This window comes from Kwoniella shivajii, chromosome 7 (assembly GCF_035658355.1).
Source record: "Kwoniella shivajii chromosome 7, complete sequence".
NCBI lineage: Eukaryota > Fungi > Basidiomycota > Tremellomycetes > Tremellales > Cryptococcaceae > Kwoniella > Kwoniella shivajii.
In genome coordinates, this window is record NC_085914.1 from 555777 (window position 1) to 575967 (window position 20191).

Here is a 20191-nt window from a genome sequence, read left to right on the forward strand (position 1 = left end):
ATCATTGGGAGAAACATCACTATCAACTTTATTACTAAAAGAAGATTCGAACACAATGTCTGACGATTGGGGTGAGCTATGTCCTGCTGCACCTTTTCTGTAATCAAGCTGATCAGCTGTGTTTGACGTAGATATCGATGACGAACCCGTCAACTCTGGGTCTTCCACACCTGCTCCCACTGCTCTCCCACCAAAAGTTGCCGCCAAAAAATGGCAAGGTGAAGACGAAGAGGATGACCAAGTGAGTTTCGGCCGATACCCCTTTGAGGACATGCTCTATTATGGGCCGTATGCTAGTCGTCACAAGGGAGACAATTTCACGTCCCCTTTGCCTTGGGTCCTGGATCGTGCTGATTGGCTTCTCCTGTAGGATGACTGGGATGTTTCAGAGGACGAAAAACCCAAAGCTGCCACTACGAGTGCCCCTGCTCCCGCCAAGAAGAAGATGTCCTTGAAGCAAAAATTAGCTGAGAAGGAAAGGTTGGCGGCCGAAGCTGTGAGTATGGGGTTGCTCAATACAGTTGCTGTCTGAGCTGAGATGGAGCTGATATCTCAAACGAAACAGAGAGAACGAGGTGATCACGGAGATGAAATCATCGATACTATGACAGAACAAGATAGACGGCGACTTGCTAGAGAAAGAGAACAAGAAGCTGATTTGGCTGTGGCGGCCGATCTTTTGGGTGCATCCACTCTTGATGAAAGTGAGTAGTCTGGTAATGCGAGTCCCGGATTCAGGCTTTGCGTAGCTGACATACTGTATTTTACAGCTCCTGCTAAAACACTCACGTCTATCCTCTCGACTAAACCCACAACCAAAAACGATTTTGCTGATCTATCCAAAGACATATTTACCGCTTTAATCAAACAACATGAGTCCAATCCACTCTACGCTACTTTTGTGGAAGAATTGTCTAAAACCATGTGTGAAACATTAACTGCCGTTCAAACGAGAAAAGTATCATCGTCCTTGAGTGTTTTGGGTAATACCAAACAACAGGAAGAAAGGGATAAAGCCAGTGGTAAGAAGAAGGTAAGTTGAAAGCCACTCGAACGATGAAAGACTTTGGAACTGCATGCTGATGAAAAATGTGTACTGGACAGGTATCTGCTAAACCCAAACTTGGTGCGGCCAAAGTAGCAAGCAAGATCGATACAGAAGCTTATGACGATGTTCTCGACGATGACGATTTCATGTAATTCGCGTTCTGCATTGGATTAGCTAGATTCGTAGACGATACTATACAGTGAATAGATCAATAGCATTATGGGATCGAGGATTGAGTATGTGTATCATGATTTATGGATCGCCATTTCACAAGACACGAACCGTGTAGCGATTTCGGGTTTCAGAGTAAAAGTACCGCTATATCTACTTGACAAAGTCAGTATGATAGAACCTCGGTTCGGATCAAACACGTCTTCATTATAAGAGCCAGCTGAGCTATCGTAATCTCAATAGCTAGTGGGTGTATCGTGTTTTTGGCAAAAGAACATCGACAGTAGTTCAGAAACTGCGCCTTTGCCCACGATACCTTTGTCGCGATTCTGCCCGTTTCAATAGTCGCTTGTCAGCCCTGAAGCAACATGCTGCTGAAAAATGACCCTGACTGATGGGAAGGTGTATGGATGTAATCCTGCGCTCTACTTATCCTCCGCACAGTCGAGCAGGCTGACAGTCTGATGATAGGATCAGCGAATGACAGAGCACTATCAGTCTCATCCAAGTTGAGTATCATCAAATCTCAAAGGTCATGCCTTCCGCTTATAAGCGTAACAGGTATTCAATGCCGCTGCAGCATCTAGACTGCGCTTAGACGAAAACAATTTGCGTGTTCAGTGATCAAAAGGATCCATTAAGCATATTTTATGTCTGTGACGGATCAATCTGTTGCTTTCGCTCCATCCCCGCCTCCTGTTATTCGGACTCTAAACGATAATATGACGTTCGGGCCATGTAACCACGGTGTGGGTAAGGGTCAGCCCCATATGAGCATCCCCCCTTGCTGTTAATCTATGCTAGGAACCGCTCAATCCTCTATCACAAATCATTAATCAATATAAGTGGCCCTGCCTCGCAAATATTGCATCATCACAGTCAATCAACAGGACATGTGTCGATGACGGCATCGTTAGGTCCCAGTTCTACCTTTGGTGTGTTTTATGGTTGTTCTTTTTTTCCATTGACCAATGAGAAATGATCGGCGCCGTAGGAATTCGATTGCGATCACATCATGAATCGCTCAGGGTAAAAAGGTACTCTGCGATTACGGAGCGCATCTCAAAATTCCGATGAAATGGTCTGTAGTTCTCGGTGGCTGGTCGGTCTCATCAGCATAGTCATATCAAGCATGGGAATGCCGATGTCCCGCAATGATGTGTCCCAATGTGTTTGCCTAGTGAGAACTCATGTAGTCTCGTGTGCTGCTGGAAGGGATACGGAAAGATTAGCACTGCTCAAGTGCAGCAAAGTGCTCATTATCGAGTGTGGCACATGGCTGCGGACTCTGTAAACAGAAATGGGGAGATTGTTTCCCTTTGTCTGTTTTGGCTGGAATTATAAAAGTTACCCCTGAGACGAATACGTCATAGGGACTATCTGGTAGTTGATTGGAAGGGACAATTACAAAAGAAAAACCAAACTTTGTGTTTCGGTCGGTTGATCTCAGAGAGAGAGCTGGGATCGACCACAAAGCTTTAGGGGGGCTTTTACACCACAGGTACTACTGTTAAAGCGAACACACCCAACAGGGCAATAAAAATATGAAAGGTGAATGATTTTTAAGGGTTCTGCGAATCGATTATGACGCTTTTTCGTTTGATCAGTTATTTCTACTCTCGTTTGAGAATAGTCCCATAAGAAGAAAATATAGTTATGCAGAGTCAGATGATGTCATAAAACACAATCCAACAGTGGAATCAGGTAGATTCGCCATCTCTATCCCACGAGCATGCACTTATAAAACTACACCCCCACGTTGGAAAAAAAAAACATTGTTTTCCCCTTTCCTTCATAACTTATTTTGCTCAATACGTCTTTCAATAATCAGAGCAACTAAGTGATTCATTTGTTTTTTTAATATATAACTGTAGCCGTGAGTATCCCCTGCCACCTCCGCATGTCCGATCATTAGGAAGAGCGAGGACTGATCTTTATATACGTGAAAACGCCACTCAGATTAGCCAATATGAGTTTACCAGCAACACATACAGAAATCAGCGCCCATCCTTCAAGGATGGGTGTCACAACCGCCGCTTCAGGAGCAGAGCTTGAAGCTGATATCCAAAGGAAATTGAAACTATGGGGTGTATTCGAGGCTTTCCGAGATGGGTAAGTTCGCGTTTCACACCGATGGTGGGGAATACATTCGTGCATCGTGCTGACCTGCAGATTTCCAGACGTCTCCCTGACAACCACCAAATCGACAAAGTCCTCGCATACGGTGTATCTCACTCCCCTGTTCAACTGAACAAGCTTTCACCTGAAGGACGAGTCCTTGTTGATGACTTCCGAGACATCATCGAGACCCTCAGAGCTATTGTAGCTGAAAAGAACGACGATGAGCTCTTCCAAAATGCCGTCTGGTCATCATACTCTGGTGATGCTACCAGAGCCAAGCAAAGTGGTGTCGTTCCCGTATCAAAAGGTGATGCCAAAGCCGATGCCAACCAAGGTGTGTAGATGTCTCCGCTTCCGATTCGAGCATCGTGCTAAACCTGATCGTTTCCTGACAGCCGCTGCCCACCTCCGAGTCCTCATCACTCTTTTCCTTACCAACTCTGAAGCCCGAAAGCTTTTGAACGATTTCGGAATCATTGGCCGAGACATCTTCGCTACCGGCGCTGCCAAGGCTGCCGACAAAGCCCGACCAAACCAAGAGCAACTTGACAATGTTGACCAAGAAGCCCCTTCCAAGGAATGGATCGGTGCCGACGGAAAAAGACTCGGTCCCAACGACACTCCTGAGCTCCAAGTCAAGGGCCCTAACGGTGCTCAAATAAGTTACAACCCTAAAGACGATCCTAGAGATGCCAAGTGAGTATCATTACACTGTTTCCTTTCCCAGTCATCTGCTGATAGTTATCCCAGGGTTGTTGACACCGACGGTAACGCTCGATCTGCTGGTCACGTTTACGACAAAGCTCAAGAGAAGAAGGAGGAGGCCAAGGCCAAAAAGGATGAGAAGAAAGCTGAAGCCGACCGAAACACTCCATCTTCTGGTGAAGCCAAGGATGCCGCCCGTGGTCACGCTGCCGATCTCAACAACGCTCGAGACCCCAACGCTTCCTACTCCACTCAAAAGGACCAAGTTCTTGGCCGAGCCAACGAGAAGACCCCCAGTGACGTCGACACGCAAGGTGGTAACGTCAACCGAGACACCGGTGCTGACAAAGAGCAAGCTAAGGATGCCGCTCGAGGAAAGGTCAACCAACTCAAAGAGAGAATCCCAGAAGAGCACCGAGCCCGAGCTTCCGACGCTCTCCAAGACACCAAGCAATTCTTCAAGGAGCAACTTCCTGAAGAGCGAAGAGATCAATTCATCTACAGATTGAAGAAGGTAAGTGCTTCATTTTCTGGTAGTTCTGCTTCACCTTGCTTATGAACTCTTATAGGTCGTTGTTGAATGCCAAGAACACAAAGACTACCAAGAAGCCATCTCATGGCTCCTCGACACCCTTGAGAACTACCAAGGTCACGCCAAACACGTTGCCAACAAAGGTGTAGGATCTGCTCAAGCTATCACCGAAGACCCCTCAATCAGCGACTCCACTCTCAAATTCCGAACTCTCCTCGAGAGATTCGCCAATGGTCGATCAATGGACGGCATCACCGATGCGCTTGATCAAATCTACTCTGATGCTCGAAACGATGAGCGTCTCAGAGGTTACTTCACTCGACTCAACGACTACGTCCACCGAGTTCTCCTCGAGCCCGGATACATCCTTGAAGACGAGTCTGACCGAGAAGCTACCCAACTCAAAGAAGACGGTAAATCATTCTTCACCGACAAATACAAGGGTCACCAAGAGACACTCTTCGATGAGATCCAAGTTTGGTTCACTTCATTCAACGATGATCCCCTCAACAGACGATTCGGTGAAGACTTGAAGAGATTATTCAAGGACTTGCTTTTCAACTCCGAAGGTAACCTCACTTTCAAACCCAAGCTCTGGAACGATGTTCGAAGCGTCTTGCTTCCAACCTTCATCAGCCAAATCGGTGAGTTAATATTCATATGCCAGCATGCGCATATCGCCTAATCCCCACTGCCACTTTCATACTCGCGCGCGTTGTGGCACTTCCGCTGACTTCCTTCATCAGGTTACGTCCCCATTCCTCGAGCCGAGTACAGGTGAGTCTTCTTCATCATCTATTCCCTCTTTTGCATGCGCTTACGCCCTCTGATTCGCTAGTGACGATAAAATTGACTTGGTAATCGAGAACCTTGTTCTTAGTGGTAAGTGTAACTTCCTGCATGTCCTGCTACTCGGGCACTTCCCTGTTTCCCTGCTCGATTTGTAACCTTTTCCGACCATATCTTCTCTCCTTCCTGCTTGTGACCTCACTGACTCTTCTTTCGTAGGTCCTAACCTCTTCCCCAATGTCATTTTCCTCGAAGCCCAAAACAGTTTCAGATTCAGCCCTTACCCTAACATCAACAAGCAAATCCCTGACCTGCATCACCACCGATTCAGACTCTCTCTCAGTCAAATTCAAGCTGATATTCGAGATGTTGCCTTTGCTTTCCGAAGAAAGTCTGGTTGGCCTAAGATCTCTGACCACGGTCTTGCAGATGTTGTCATCGCTGGTAAAGGTATCGGAATCGATGTTGAGTTGGAATCAGTAGACAACCGAAGAGACTCCGTCTTCAAGGTAAGTTGTTTCCGATTTTACGCGCATCTTATGATGTTTCGATGTGCGCTGACCCTACGTTGTCTAACAGGTCAACCACGTCAACGTTGAAATTGACACTCTGAAATTCAGCATCAGAGACTCCAAACACGACTTGTTATACAAGTTCGTCAAATCTATCGCTACTGGTCTTATCAAGAAGGCAATCACTGCTGCCGTTCAAGTCGCCATGCGAACTGCTCTCGGCCACCTTGATGACCAACTTGTTGAAATCAGAAACCGAGTAAGTACAACACGCCGATATTCTGTAAATCAGTAAACAAGAAAACATTCATGCTGATGAGAACCGTAACTAGGTTGATGACGCTAAACAATCCGACGAGACAACCAGAACTCAAGCTCTCAAGGACCTTTACGCCAGAAAGAAGAGAACCGCTGAAGAAACCGCAAAGGAGGCTGACGCTAAGACCGGTACTTTCAAGATCGTTACCGACCGAGAATCACAGCTCAACCCCGACCTCACTCACTCCGCCGAGAAGTCTTCTGCCAAGAGATTGTTCAAGACTCAAGACTTTGCCTCTTCAGGTACTGATTGGAAGAGCAAGGCTTTCGATCTCTTGGATAACCAACATCCTGCTGTCACCGGTGTACATCACCCTGACACCAAACCAGGTGCTCACACTCAAAACACCAACGCAGTAGATGCCGCTCGAAGACAGTAGACGTAGAACATAAGTTAGTTTGAATTGGCAGTTGATTTAATATCTTTGTACTTATTCCCATAATATGCTTCCGATATGTATATAAACGATTCTGAACATTACTACTCTACCAAATCGGAATAACGCTGCAATTTCCAAGACCGTCAGCATTGTGAGGCTATTGATAGGAATGCGATTGCTCAATAACTGATCTGCAAAGTAGCATCAACCCATTTGGACGAGTGTCAATAGCAATAATTTCGGACCTAGTTCTGCCGCATCGTGCCACTAAGAGATATCTATCTGCACTTCGCGTTACCTGTCTTTCTTTAACCGGTCAAGTGTCAAAGCGTTAACTGTTTTTCAATTCTTGCATAGTCACACTGTCAGTCAGGCAGCCCCGAAGCTAGACTTCAATATCCTCATCACGGGTCGCACCAGCCAAAACGACTTGTATTTGTGCTCACCGGTCAGACGGTCAACGTTGTTCTCATCTCTTCCTCGCAAAAAGGTCTCTTATCATCAAGCTGTCATCTGATCACATCCGGACTACACTTTGTTCCCTTATGTTTGAACCGCCTCGAAGGGAACACGGCTATTGTGAAACGACGAGGCCATAGGGTAGAAAACCCCGAGCATCTCTTCTCCATCGTTTCTATATTCCCTCATCATCCATCGTTCATCGTTCCAAGTCAATCTTATTGTCACAGGGCGAATCAGAGAACGTTAGTGCATGCAAGAGAAGGAGAAGATCATGAAGTAGATTCGCCTGTACTCGGCTTCATGCAGAGGGCGTTAGTTATCTATGCATTTTCGCTCGTACAAAAGGCTGCTCATTCTTCGATGGAAGACAGTCAAAAAAAAACCCCAGAAAATCGAAGCAGCCAGGTTACAATAGCACTCATCAAGACCTCCTATTTGAAGCTCAGTCACGGGTAGGTTCAAGCTCACTACTACAGTCGACCGCTGAGCTGACTCTTGCCTATAACACAGCTTCAAATCTGGTAATTCTACCGATGGTGTAGCTGGAGACAAGCCAACTACAATCAAGATGCCTCATGCCATCACACGTCAAGCGCCGACGAAGTTTGGTACTAGGTGCTATGGGATCTTGGAGGACTTGTTTATATCTTCACTTCCACATCTACCCACATCAATTTCTCTTCTGGCAATCTCACTCGACACAGCTTTATCTTCTTTGCTCGCTTCTTCGGTCTCACCACTAATATCTTCAGGAGGATCTCTGCTTACACCTGCAGATCGAGAAATGGCACCATAGTGATAATGACTCGTACCTCCTGCTACGCAGCAAGCCCAGCTTGAAGAGGCAGAATCCTTCAAGATGAAGCAGGGAATCTCAGGATTGAACCTGCGATCAGGTCGTGCTGGTCGGTAATTCCAGCTTCGAGGATCATCATGTCCATCCTGATCTTCGTCTTCGAACAAAGTGTATCCAGAGAAGCTTTTCAGCTGGTCAGCCAGGCTGTTTTAAACCTCTCGTAGCCTTGTATAACTGTGATTCTGGTCGTGTTTCAGGATCCATACCACCAAGAAGACTTGCCTCAAAAGCTGTAAGAGTTTTGAGCTTTTGGTTGTGGTGACGGGAACTCCTCTTTCGTTGACAGTTGTTGCAGAGATCTTCATCTTGTATGTGCATGGTGCTGTTGATCGTATCATTCAAACACTTCTCCAGAGCGTTCATAACTTTTCGATTGGGTAACGAATATTCACTTTAGTGTGAAATGTACTTCTCGCTGATTTGACGCTGATAAGGTGCTTGAGCCAGTTGATGTTGCAGTTCAAGTACATAATGAACTCTGAACCACCTGCTTCAGAACAATCAAATGACAGCGAAGAGGCAACGGGATTACGCCAAATGTAGCACCGCATTTGGCTTCTGAATAAGATTAGCGAAGAAGAGCGATGCTCTTTGGTTATGAGAATGGATGTGAATAACTTTGATTGACGAGATCAGAAGTGATTAAGGGAAAAGTGATTGCTTTGCTGAGTTCGATGATTAGTATATTGAGTATCAACTTTCACCTTGATAGTTTGCATAGTAGTTTGGACTTAAATTTATCATATAGGTTATGGTGAATGGTGTAATTCGTGAGTGGTACAGAACGCGATGAAGATGATGACAAGGAAGTTAAGATTGTCAAGTTCAGATTCGAACGAAAGGGACTTCTCCTGAGGTTTACTGTATCAGTGGGATCGAGGACAGATATTCACTGCAGGAATAGCGAGGAGAGTGTAAAAAACGTCTGTACCACCAAGGAGTACATTTAGATCCCTCTTGACTGAGTTGAAACAAAAAAGATAACGTTATCAACTCGGCGAAAATGATATCCGCCAATCTTGGTATAGCAGATGATCTCGATTCGACAGGGGACAAGTCCTTCTTGATGCTAGGGACTTTTCGTAAGTAAAGACGAGATAAGTACAGTCAGAGGTAGGATGTATCAGTGACTGTGGAGAGTGGCGAGGCAGAAGTCAGCATACTAATCAAGACTACACAACTGGACCACATTACTACTTTGTGCAAATACCGAAAGCAGTACAGGTGCTAATACTGCTGAAACTGGGTACGAAAGTATGTAGGATGAATGACTGATACAACTGGGTATGAAGGTATGCAGGATGAATGACTGATATAGGTACAAGCATGCAGGTCCACGGAAAACAGATGCTAAAGAAAAGAAGAGAAAAGAAGAGAAAAGAGGAGAAGAGGAAGAAAGATGGAAAGATGGAAAGATGGAAAGATGGAAATAGACAAGTCGCGCCCAGGGAGAACAGAAATCATGCGCATGCATGGTGATTAAAGCAACCGTGGCAAAGTCCAATCAACTTTAATCACTTTATCTTATCTTTTGACCTCCGCTGTTAAATTTCAAAACAATCTGTGTCAATGATATCGTGTAATGTGTTTCTTCCCGTTCCATAGTATTCTATCTGGTGTATCCAGCCTCCTCTTGCTGGATTTGATCCCATCGAATTAGCTTCTAAGCAAGTGTACCCCTGTCAAAATGCTGTACTCACCATCCTCCTTTGCCTTCCTAGCCAACTATTGGCCAAAGGCTTTTGTAGTCTTTTATTTCCGATAGACGACAAGTGCGTTTGCATTGTTCTTTGTCCAAGATCATGCCACGCGGAAAGCATAAGCTTTTGTTCTAGCTTGTACCGATTTTCTAGTGCTGCTGTATTCTGCTTCGCTCTCAATAGATCTTCTTTCAGAGTCAATATTCGTGATTGATACGATTTAGCAGCCTCGTGCAAGTTGCCCGATTCCTATATCACTTGTCAGCATAATCTCAAATCGTAATCAAGATTTTGGAAGAAGAATACAAACCATGTTGGCGTGATCTTCTCTAAACAACTGATCCTGCTGTTTAATGAACTAAATGGAAATCAGCTATATCTCCAAACAGCATGCCTAGTTCTTTAGCTTACCGACTTGGCCTTGTGCAGCTTCTCATCCAGGGTCTTGACATGTGCAGCTAGATCAGAATTTTGTGCTAATAAGGAAAGCACCTGCAGTTGAGCCTCTTGAGGTAGGCCTTGCGATGCAAGAGACGCTCGAAGACCGCTAAATCCACCATCAGTACCCCGGAACAAGTCGTTGGAAGAAGCAGCTAACCCGAAGTCTTTCTCCTTCCCTAGCTCCTTTTCCTTGGTGGCAATCCTAGCAGATTGCAGGTCAACTTTCTCAAGTAACAACCTATTCCCATTCTATCAGCTCTGTGTCCAAACTCTAACATAGTGACCTACTGTTGGATATCCTCCAGATGTTGATGATCTTTCTCCTTGCAAGCCTGCACTTGTTCTTTCAGTACAGATATCCCTTCTTCAAGCTGGATCGTATCTGCTTTAACAGTCTCACGAAGAGCTAGAGACGATTTCAGCTGAGAATACGCGTTACGCGGATTGCATGACTCACAAGCCAATATCTCCCTTTGATCTTTGTTTACCAAGCCCACTGAGAACGATATCAGCTATTTCGGCGAAGTTTGACTGCTAAGTAAGACTTACAATCGGTTCTTGCCGTTGCAAGCTCTTTCTCCAATTCATTGCTAGCATCTTCCAGGCTTTGTTTGTTCTTCAACAGCTCATCTCGTTCTTCAATTACCTCGTGGAGCCGTTCCCGCAACGCAATTGTTGTTGGAGCCCTATAATATGAGTCAGCTGCAACTCTTCAGCTGGTCAAATCCATCGGCTTACTCATCTACACCCTGTCCAGAGCGTATCTGCTCTAACGTAGATTGCAACCTTAATAGTGAGCGATGTTCATTCAAATAATCAGATTGGTATCTATTTCTAGCTTTGTTCGCATCCGCTAGTAATGTTTCGAGTGTAGCGATCTTCGTACCCTCTCCTACACCAGTGCCAGATCGTAGATCAGAAATCTCACGGTGTAGGGCTCTAATTTTCAATCTCAGGCTATTCCGCCATTAGCTAATGAACGCAATCGTCTTGAAACTCCTACTGACTCTGTTTTAGTCTTCAATCTCCCTTGATCATCATCGTCAACGGCGCCCAGTTCGTCATCTAACGTAGATTTATTTCCTGACACGGACAATACCGATCCTTGTCGCTTCAATGCAGTTCCTCCCAGCTCGATCTCCTTTAACCGCTCTTCTTGAGCTTCAAGTCGAGAATAATCCCTTTCATACTCCCTCGATACGTCGTCCAGCTCAGCGCGATTCAACTCGAGTTGGTGGCTCAAATCATTGATCTGCGAATAGTCAGCCTAGTCTGATCATAAACACAATCAAAGGAGGAGGATTACCTGGGTCGCTTGTTCGATTGATTTCTTCTCTAACGACTCAATCTGTGTCTTGTAGATATTTATGAGACTTTTGGATGATCCAGCTTTTTGCAAATCTGCTTCAAGGGATGTATTGATATTGACAAGTTGGGAGTTTTCGTCTTCCAGGTTCTGTATTCAAGCGTAAATGTACGGAAATCGAAACGATACAGCCTCACTCACTCTCAATTCCCTCCTGAGACCAGCTGATTCTTCCAGCTTCTTCTTGTATTTCTCGATGACATTTTCGGACTTCTTCAGACGTTCAGCAGCGTGTTTGTATCTGCTCAACATATCAGTTATACGTCATAGTACGGGAGGCGACCTGCAGGGGTCATGTAGATGACAAAGGGTTCGGGGTGAGGAGGACTGAGGGGAAGACTATCGCAAAAAGGATAGCGGAGGAACGAGGAGGGAGGGGTGGGAGGGAAGCAAGGAGGGCAAGGGAGAGAAGACCTTAAGGGAGTCAACTCACTCATCAACTTGATCACGCAGTTGGATAGCTTCAGCAGCTTGTTCTCTGAGATCTTCCACCTGGAATATCGGTGAGTTCCATGCCACTATGCTTGGACGCTTACCGTTTTTGTCAATTCGGATACGAGGCTAGCTTGCTTTTCCAGTTCGGCTTCGCTGTGAGCGACGTTTTCTTCTGCTTTGCCTCTGTTACACTGAGTTAGTGAATACTTTGACTATGTTCGAAAACTTTACTTACAGATCCGTCCGCAGACTCGCTAGTTCCGCTGTTCCAGCTGTCTGACTGGTTCTCAGTCCATTGCCAGACCCATAAGGATCTGATCTAGCGGTTGTTAATCGCTCAACTGCATCATCTCTTTCTCCCTTGACCTCGTCCTGCATATTACTTAGCTGTCAACGATACAATTGACGTGATGAGGGATGTAGCTCACCATTCGCACAGTCAGCTCCTCAATCTGTTCTAACATTTTCTCATACCTCAATCGAAGTTCATCATTGTCTTGTAGAAGTTTATCACGTTCTTGTCGAATCCCAGACAAAGGTGGACTATTCAGTACATCAGTTTAGGGCATTGCCATTTGCTTACAGGTCATCTCACGAAAATTCTGGCGACTGTTTGGTAGGCGAAGTGCCAAGAGGAGACTTCATCCCTTCCTCTGATCCTTCTTCTTGGGGTAGAGTAGCCATCACCTATAACTTCATAAGCGCTTCCACCTGAAATGTACTCGAAGTCAACTTACCTCTTCGATACTTTTCATCAATTCGGCCATATGACTTTCCCTCAAGCCTTCAATCTTTTCTATGACCTTCTCGTTCCCCGGTGCCCAGACTCCTACAGCGAGACAGAGTCGACAGATCTGAGCTAAGCCTTTCAAAGCTTCAGGTGTCGAAGGGGCCTTAGCTATGGTAGAGAATGGAGGCTCAGGTAGATTTGATAATGACAAATTAGTAGCGTGAGGGGAGGGTAGGGGGAAGGAAAGAAGAAGTCGGTATAGGCGTTTTCTGAGAACCAGTCAGCTAATCGAAGGTCAATGCTCATATGTAGCTTACAAGGCATTCATACGTAACACCCAATCTTGAGATGGACCGGACGCTGGAATGCTTGTATTGCGATTGACAGCGATCTTGAAATGCGTTGAGTCACTATTGTACAGTCAGCCTCACCGTCTTATCTATCGCTACGGTACCAACATCGAGGCCATAATCTATGTCGGGGACAGGCGTCAGCTATCGACCATTTGGCTGGTGAGTGTCATAGCTACTCACCTCCATCAACGCTTTCCCATCCGATAGGTCTTTGAAGGTAGTCACAGGCTTCGATATTCTGAAAGTATTCAGATAGGCCAACAAGGCCGTTTGCTCCGCTCGTGACATGGTGAGGTACAGCAGGTCTACAATGGGAACCTTTAGATGTTATGGTCTATCACGATGAGGGGATAAAGATGAACCAGAACTGTATTCATTTGTTGTCATTGGAAGAGAGTATCTGTGCGGGGTACCCTTTGTGGTGGAGGTTGAGCTGTGATACAAAGTTACGTAAACATAAGCTTCTGATTATCACGTGGTCTGTGATTCGGTGTTGCGTTTGACGCGATTGATATTCACCCCATCACAAAAACATTACAAAACTAGAAATTCATACTTTCTCGAATTCTTCTTCACCTTTATATTGTACCCCGATCCCACAATCTTAGCTTGGCTGCACTTCACCTGCACTACTTCTTGCCGCAATCACTGGAATTCGGATAGGTTTTGAACCATCGATGTGAATACAGAACAATATGACGTCAACACCCATACAACCGAAGACGCGTCTTCGCACAGATGAGAATATCTCATCGTCGAAAAGAGCACGGTTATCGCCTCCTAAGAATGCTTCAGGATCTAAGCATGTATCAGTGAAAGAAGAAAAGGCAATGATGGATGACTTGATGGCAGGTCTAGATGCCTCCATGTTCGAAGGGATAGGTTCATCACCTCTTAGACCGAAATCGAATCGAACATCCCAGGCTTCACCCTCTCGACACCAAAAGCGAAGGTTGCCACATGTAGAAGTGAAACTTGAACCTTTATCGCCAGTCAAGAAGGTAAACCGCTCTCCAACGAAACGAAGAATATCTTGGTCACCTATCAAACCCAAATCTGCATTCACCACTACTTTTATCAAAGAAGAGCCGAAGTCATCACCTAGAGAGAAGATTGAAAGAGAAGCTCAAGTGAAAGTGGAGAATGCGCTGAAAAGGAAAATCGAACTTGAAGACAAAGACACGCATTCAAAGGAGGAGCCTAGTTTGCAACTATCCGACGAGGATCTTTATGAATTTGATTTTGATCTGAACGATCTATCAGCTTTCGAGGAAGATCTGCTAGAATCTCCCAAGCGGGTCGTGAGTGAACATTGAGATCCAGTCTTTTGCCAAACGTCTGCTGGAATAACTTTTGTCTAGGTCAAATACCCTATTCCTAATCCTGCTCGACCGCCACCTCCACCCGGATATGTCTCGACGCCATGGGCAAGGTTCGTAGTTCTTGCTGTGTCCGCAGGTCTAAGATTCACCGATGGCGTCATACCTTCAATGGACACCGTCGAAGATGGCACGGGTGGCGGAACATCTTTTGGCAAAGTAAGCTTAACCGTAAAGCTATAACGCCACCAAGCTAATATACAATGCAGACGTTGATCGTGATTTCTACGGACAACGAGATGAAACGGGTTGTACACCTTAAAGATCAGTGGTCTAATTTGCACATAAAGAAAAGTATGTTAAGGTACCGCATGAGTTGACAAATATGTGAGAGCTGATTTTCGTTGCAGACGATATCATCAACATCATATCTCCTATCCTTACCAATCCTAGTTCAACCACACCCATACTTCTCACCCAAAAAGACCCTGCTACCTTTTTGATACACCATCCGGACTTGATGCTCACTATGACCTCGATTGCTAATGCAATGCCTTGCCCGCGAAAACCAATTTTGCAAACCCTCATCAAAGCCTCCGGACCGCCAACAAAGCCGGTATTATACGGAAACTTACTACATGGTCTCCTGCAAGGAGCGTTGGTGGAACAATCCTTCGACGCAGATAGCACGTTCAGTAGGCTGGACGGCGAGTTGAAAAAGGAGGAACGAAGAATGGAGATTTGGAGCACAGGGATGGGAACGATGGATATTCGAGAAGAAGTTGGTATGAGAGCTGGAAGGGGATTCGAGGTGTTTGGCCAAAAATGGGTGGGCGAGAATCCTAAAGTAAGTAGCGATCCGGCTTGGGTTTTGCATGACTTATAGACTAATTGGTTACTTCCTATATATAGAGTGAAGGAGAATTGCACACCTCGCCAGGCGACAATCCCAGCTTGTTAGCGATTAATGGTCTTCATGAGGTAGAAGAAGATATTTGGTCTCCTAAATGGGGTCTGAAGGGAAAAGTTGACGCTTCCGTTCAAGCCAAGATCATCCGTGATTCTTCGAAACTCAATGAATCGGAAGAATACGTCGCTCCCCTGGAAATAAAAACTGGTCGGTCAGTAGGTGTGATGGCCCATAGAGCTCAAACTATGTTATACACTTTGTTAATGGAAGATAGATATGGTACGTCACTTTCCCCATATTCCATTTCGAGGGTAAAGATTGAACGCTCCTTTAGGCGTACCTGTACCTGCTGGATTGTTGTATTACTCTCAACTCGACTCTATCCTTCGCGTCGAAGCTAAACAAAACGAAATTCGAGCGTTGATCGTCGCAAGAAACGAATTAGCAGATTGGCTTTCCAAGAAACGTCGTCTGCCTAAGCCTCCTTCTGCAGCCGAAATAGAGCAGAAAGTAGAAGACGTTGAGGAAGCTTTCTTACCTTCTACAATCGATCATGTCAAAGAATGTCGAAGCTGTTATGCAGTTGATAGCTGTATGTTATATCGAAAGGTAAGCTATTGCCCTGATAACCCGTGGCTTCTAGTTTACAAGAGATGCAGGCCATTGAAGGAGTACATTCTAATCCCGAAGACCCCATTGCGGAATTGTATGATGAGAAAACAGGTCACATGACCAAGAAAGACGCCGAATTCTTCAAGAAGTGGGATACGCTCTTGACAGTGGAGGAACAGGACATAGGAAGGCATAGGAGTCAGCTGTGGACGATGACAGCTAAAGTGAGGGAGAAGACTGGAAGGTGAGTATCTAAGCTCTCCTGTCCATCTCCACCATACTTTCATCAACACTGATGAACTATGGATCGCTTGCAGGTGCTTCAGCGATATGGTCATCTCATCCTATTCTAATGATCTTGGAAAATCACTCGCAAAGATCCATCGACATGCCTACACATTCGTCCGAGCTCCACACGCCGGTACTCAAGTGTCGGGTATATCTCTTTTATCAGGACATATCGCAAAAGGCGACCCTGTTTCACTGTCCATCGAACCTGATCTGCTGTGTCTGTCGAGAGGATTCGTGCTTGACTTGACTGCAGACAGCGTGACTATCGGTGTCACTTATGTTATCGACGTCGAAGCGTTACTGAAACGTACTGGTCGATCTCATGCTCTGTCAGAGGGAGACGGTAAAGTCGTCTTCAGGATCGACAAAGATGAGATGGCAAGTGGGATGATGAGGATGAGAAACAATCTCGCTTCCTTGTTCTACGCCAAAAATGGAGATGGATCAAGACGGCGCTTGATAGTAGATCTAGATACACCCGAATTCGAACCTTCCTGGGCACCTTTATCTGAAGAGATACCAAACCACCTTAATGTGGATCAGCAAACCTCAATGAAGCAAGTAATGACCGCAAGAGATTACTCATTGATACTAGGAATGCCAGGAACAGGTAAAACTACTACTATAGCTGAAATCATCAAATCCTTAGTAGAAAGAGGCAAAAGTGTCTTATTAACTAGTTATACACATTCAGCTGTGGATACTATCTTGATGAAATTGGTTAATGCTGAATTTGGTATTTTGAGACTGGGTAATATCGATAAAGTGAGTCTTCCTGTCATGGAATTGTTGAAAGTGGCTCATTGTTGTACATCGCGCCGATCGATTGATAGGTCCATCCGGATGTACAGCATCTAACACTCGAAGCCATGGAGACTTCAACTAATATGGAACAGCTTGAAAAACGATTGATGGATCCTCCTGTTGTCGCTGCCACTTGTCTAGCCATTGACCAGTGAGATCCAGATCAGCTTTCAGTCTGTTGTCTAGGCAGCCGATAGCTGATTGAAATTGCTTGTTTTCCATAGTCCACTGTTCTTCAAGAGGAGGTTCGATTACTGTATCGTTGATGAAGCTTCACAAATCACTTTGCCGACATGCCTAGGTCCACTAAGAATGGCGGACAAGTTTGTGCTAGTCGGTGACCATTTCCAATTACCACCTATCGTGAGTTTGGTATGGGTCCCCTTGAGTGTGACTGATCATGAGATACGCATAGGTCCGGCATCCAGAAGCTCGCAGAGGTGGATTAGACGTGTCACTCTTCAAATTACTTTCATCAGCTCATCCTCAAGCAGTAAGCGATCTTAGTATGCAATACCGAATGAACGAAGATATCATGTTACTTTCAAATCGACTCGTATATGAAGGTAAATTGAAATGCGGTAATGAGCAAGTTGCCAACAGCGGTCTCATACTCAAGTCTCGCCAAAAGTGCAGCAACACGTTCGAGACCAGCAATAATTGTCACCAAACAGGAAAAGAGGAATGTTGGATACAACAGCTTCTTGAGGAAAGGTAAGCTGCCCAATCTGAGTTAGTTGGATTTTGCAAGCTCACGAATCTCGCATCAGCGCGAAATGTATGTTTATCGACACCGATATGCTGCCAGCTTCGGATTTTAGAGTTGGAGATCTGGTTCAGAACGAGGTTGAAGCAAAGTTGGTCCAACAGCTTGCTATAGCTTTAACGGCCTCCGGACTACATCAAGAGGATTTAGCTATAATCACACCGTACAGACAACAGATTAAACTTCTCGCATCACTGCTTAAACCTTCTTTACCTAGAGTGGAGATCCTAACAGCCGACAAATCTCAAGGAAGGGACAAGGATTGTATTTTGATCTCTTTGGTCAGATCGAACGAGAATGGAAATGTAAGTGATAACACACAGCAAATAAGGTGTACCAAATACTCCAAGCTGACTTGAAACTCTGTCACAAATCAGATCGGTGACTTACTTAAAGACTGGAGACGAATAAACGTATCTTTCACAAGAGCCAAGAAGAAATTGATCATTTTCGGTTCTGCGAAGACACTAGCTCAAGATCCCTTATTGAATGATTTCCTGAAGCTGATGGAAGGAAAAGGGTGGATAAAGACACTGAGGAAAGGTGATGCAGATATTCATCGAGTCAAAGATGGCATCCCGCTTCAGATTCAAAACCTAGGTGTAAAGGCCAAAGAGGATGAAGAAGAAGCAGAGCAGCAAGGCTTGAAAAAGAATGGCAAAAAAGCAAAAATTATTCGAGGGAATAGTGCAATATTGGTTAAAGGTGCTTTTGGATCAGAAATCTTGGTGAGCTACCTTGTCACAATCAGGATTCACAACGTAGCTGATAATTTCGCTTTTGATAGAAAATGGAATAAAGCATAACGCCCTGCATACAAATCATTCGCTTTTCGTACTCTGCTATAATGTTGTATCTTGTGAAGTGTATCCAATGTACCCATAATGCAACTTTGCATATGCTTTGTAGCCTTAGAAATGCATTAAATCTTACATACATACAAAGTTCTATCTCTCTGAAACAGTCGAATCTAAATGAAAGAAGCACCACCACTATGGTGAATGGCCGATATCAGCATTCCATTCGACAGCATGTTTGAGATATCATGAGTGATGAAAGCTAAGCGTAATAGATTGGGAATTCGAAATACTCACTCTGGCAATCTCTCGATCTGATATCGCCTTTTAACAACGTACATTAAAGGTACACCAGGTACTTTTCTTATTCTTCGTCTGAGATCTCTATCACACTATCGTTTATTGTTTTTTGAATTATTAGCTCGACTAATAAAATGGGATTAAGATGAATTGAGAATAGGTTGATACTTACAGTAGCTACTATATAACATTTATGAACAGTTACTCTATTCACCAAACAATCATCTGCGTATGTTCCAGAATCTACCACATAGGCAATCAATCAATTGAGCGTGAGCCTTATTTTCTATACGGGATTATTTTTTCGATTGATAAAAAGTGAATGATGAACTTACGATCACAATGTAATCTCTCGAATCTAGGATCTTTCGCTATCCTATAGAGTATTATTCGGATCGTTCGCGTCAGCTATCTAGATCGCAAAGTATACAATCCTTGAAACAGATGCTAGCTCACCTTAATGCTAATCTATATTTTGGACCTAATTTCTCCAATTCCGCTAAAACACAATCTGTGATAGTTGGTATACCTAAAAAAGGAGTAAACGATCAGCTATTCATCCTTACATATCCCCATGTCTTCGATATTATATAGTAGAAAATGGAATACCCACATTTAGCCATTAAACAATCCATCATACCTTGGACCAGTTCGATTTTATTCTGAATTGAGAAATTGATAAAATTCGTATCTACCAATATCCTATATGGTGGACCTAGATCTGTATTATGCGATAAAAACAACCTATTGAATTCTTGATCAATCTAAACTCTGATTTCCAGACAGTTAAAGTCCGAATGTGCACATACGATGATGAGACTTGTGCTCTACGATACGGAGAATAGCACAGTCAGCTATATCGTTCTTCTCGATGAGGAAATACTGCAATGGCTTACACTGCTTTTTTCTCTTCTGCAGCTTTCTCTTTTTCCGCTTTCTTAGCTGCTTTCTCTACGTTTTCTTTTCTAGATCACCAATCGAATCAGCTTAAATTCCAAGTCTTTCATGGCAATGGCTAAGAAGCTGAATAAGGCCGAAGACGTACAATCTCGGATCAGAAGGTTTGATCATCCGCTTAACAGCTGCGAATTTCCTTGTTACCTTTGCCTTTCCCTAGTATTCCTTGAAGATCAGCTGAGGACCTCGAGGGATGATTCGATCTCTGGGAGCTCACCATGTTGGATCCTTCGGTAATGCGCTGTTGTTGAATAGAGTAGTGTGAACAGACTTAAGACCAAAACAACCCAATGTCTAAATTCAACTTTTGCACTTACTCGTACTTTCAGCGGCAAATCATCGCATGACCCGCTAAATCACGTGACATATATCTTTGTAATTACGTAAGACACAACCTCCACTTTTTCACGACACTTTGCACAAACAGATGAAATGACCTCTCATTTTCAAGTGTGTTGTTGTCAGTGTTTATCTATGCAACAGTCGTCCTTTTGTAATCATTGAGCCTTGTTGATC

At 44.5% G+C, this 20191-nt stretch overlaps 6 protein-coding genes across 6 annotated transcripts; 4 read left to right on the plus strand and 2 right to left on the minus strand.

The window, feature by feature from the left end:
* Positions 1-55: 55 nt before the first annotated feature.
* On the plus strand, positions 56-1200 carry IL334_005332 (uncharacterized protein; the record flags this gene model as incomplete). The annotated part of the gene is made up of 6 exons (XM_062937045.1): positions 56-71; positions 132-241; positions 371-496; positions 566-704; positions 771-1033; positions 1105-1200. 6 exons carry the CDS (start codon positions 56-58, stop codon positions 1198-1200), a joined length of 750 nt encoding a protein of 249 aa, XP_062793096.1.
* Positions 1201-3188: 1988 nt separating this feature from the next.
* On the plus strand, positions 3189-6576 carry IL334_005333 (uncharacterized protein; the record flags this gene model as incomplete). Its single annotated transcript, XM_062937046.1, has 10 exons — positions 3189-3331; positions 3400-3674; positions 3736-4036; positions 4091-4559; positions 4615-5221; positions 5324-5354; positions 5416-5459; positions 5586-5875; positions 5946-6137; positions 6211-6576. 10 exons carry the CDS (start codon positions 3189-3191, stop codon positions 6574-6576), a joined length of 2718 nt encoding a protein of 905 aa, XP_062793097.1.
* Positions 6577-7398: 822 nt separating this feature from the next.
* On the plus strand, positions 7399-7834 carry IL334_005334 (uncharacterized protein; the record flags this gene model as incomplete). The annotated part of the gene is made up of 2 exons (XM_062937047.1): positions 7399-7490; positions 7549-7834. The coding sequence occupies 2 exons, from the start codon at positions 7399-7401 to the stop codon at positions 7832-7834; spliced, it is 378 nt and encodes a 125-aa protein (XP_062793098.1).
* Positions 7835-9503: 1669 nt separating this feature from the next.
* Positions 9504-13207, minus strand: IL334_005335 (uncharacterized protein; the record flags this gene model as incomplete). Its single annotated transcript, XM_062937048.1, has 21 exons — positions 9504-9530; positions 9595-9843; positions 9905-9952; positions 10006-10141; positions 10193-10273; positions 10324-10441; positions 10493-10531; positions 10585-10721; positions 10774-10992; positions 11043-11287; positions 11342-11491; positions 11543-11642; positions 11835-11893; positions 11938-12019; positions 12072-12208; positions 12265-12379; positions 12432-12523; positions 12574-12835; positions 12884-12976; positions 13025-13038; positions 13100-13207. The coding sequence occupies 21 exons, from the start codon at positions 13205-13207 to the stop codon at positions 9504-9506; spliced, it is 2511 nt and encodes an 836-aa protein (XP_062793099.1).
* Positions 13208-13614: 407 nt separating this feature from the next.
* On the plus strand, positions 13615-18420 carry IL334_005336 (uncharacterized protein; the record flags this gene model as incomplete). Its single annotated transcript, XM_062937049.1, has 14 exons — positions 13615-14220; positions 14281-14457; positions 14508-14592; positions 14649-15085; positions 15151-15427; positions 15483-15757; positions 15808-16004; positions 16078-16816; positions 16885-17006; positions 17080-17218; positions 17271-17569; positions 17626-17926; positions 17999-18349; positions 18409-18420. 14 exons carry the CDS (start codon positions 13615-13617, stop codon positions 18418-18420), a joined length of 4017 nt encoding a protein of 1338 aa, XP_062793100.1.
* A 171-nt stretch (positions 18421-18591) lies between these two features.
* IL334_005337 (uncharacterized protein) lies at positions 18592-19895 on the minus strand (the record flags this gene model as incomplete). Its single annotated transcript, XM_062937050.1, has 10 exons — positions 18592-18613; positions 18716-18810; positions 18891-18961; positions 19054-19094; positions 19175-19247; positions 19332-19462; positions 19528-19545; positions 19615-19683; positions 19764-19831; positions 19893-19895. 10 exons carry the CDS (start codon positions 19893-19895, stop codon positions 18592-18594), a joined length of 591 nt encoding a protein of 196 aa, XP_062793101.1.
* Between the last annotated feature and the right edge of the window lie 296 nt (positions 19896-20191).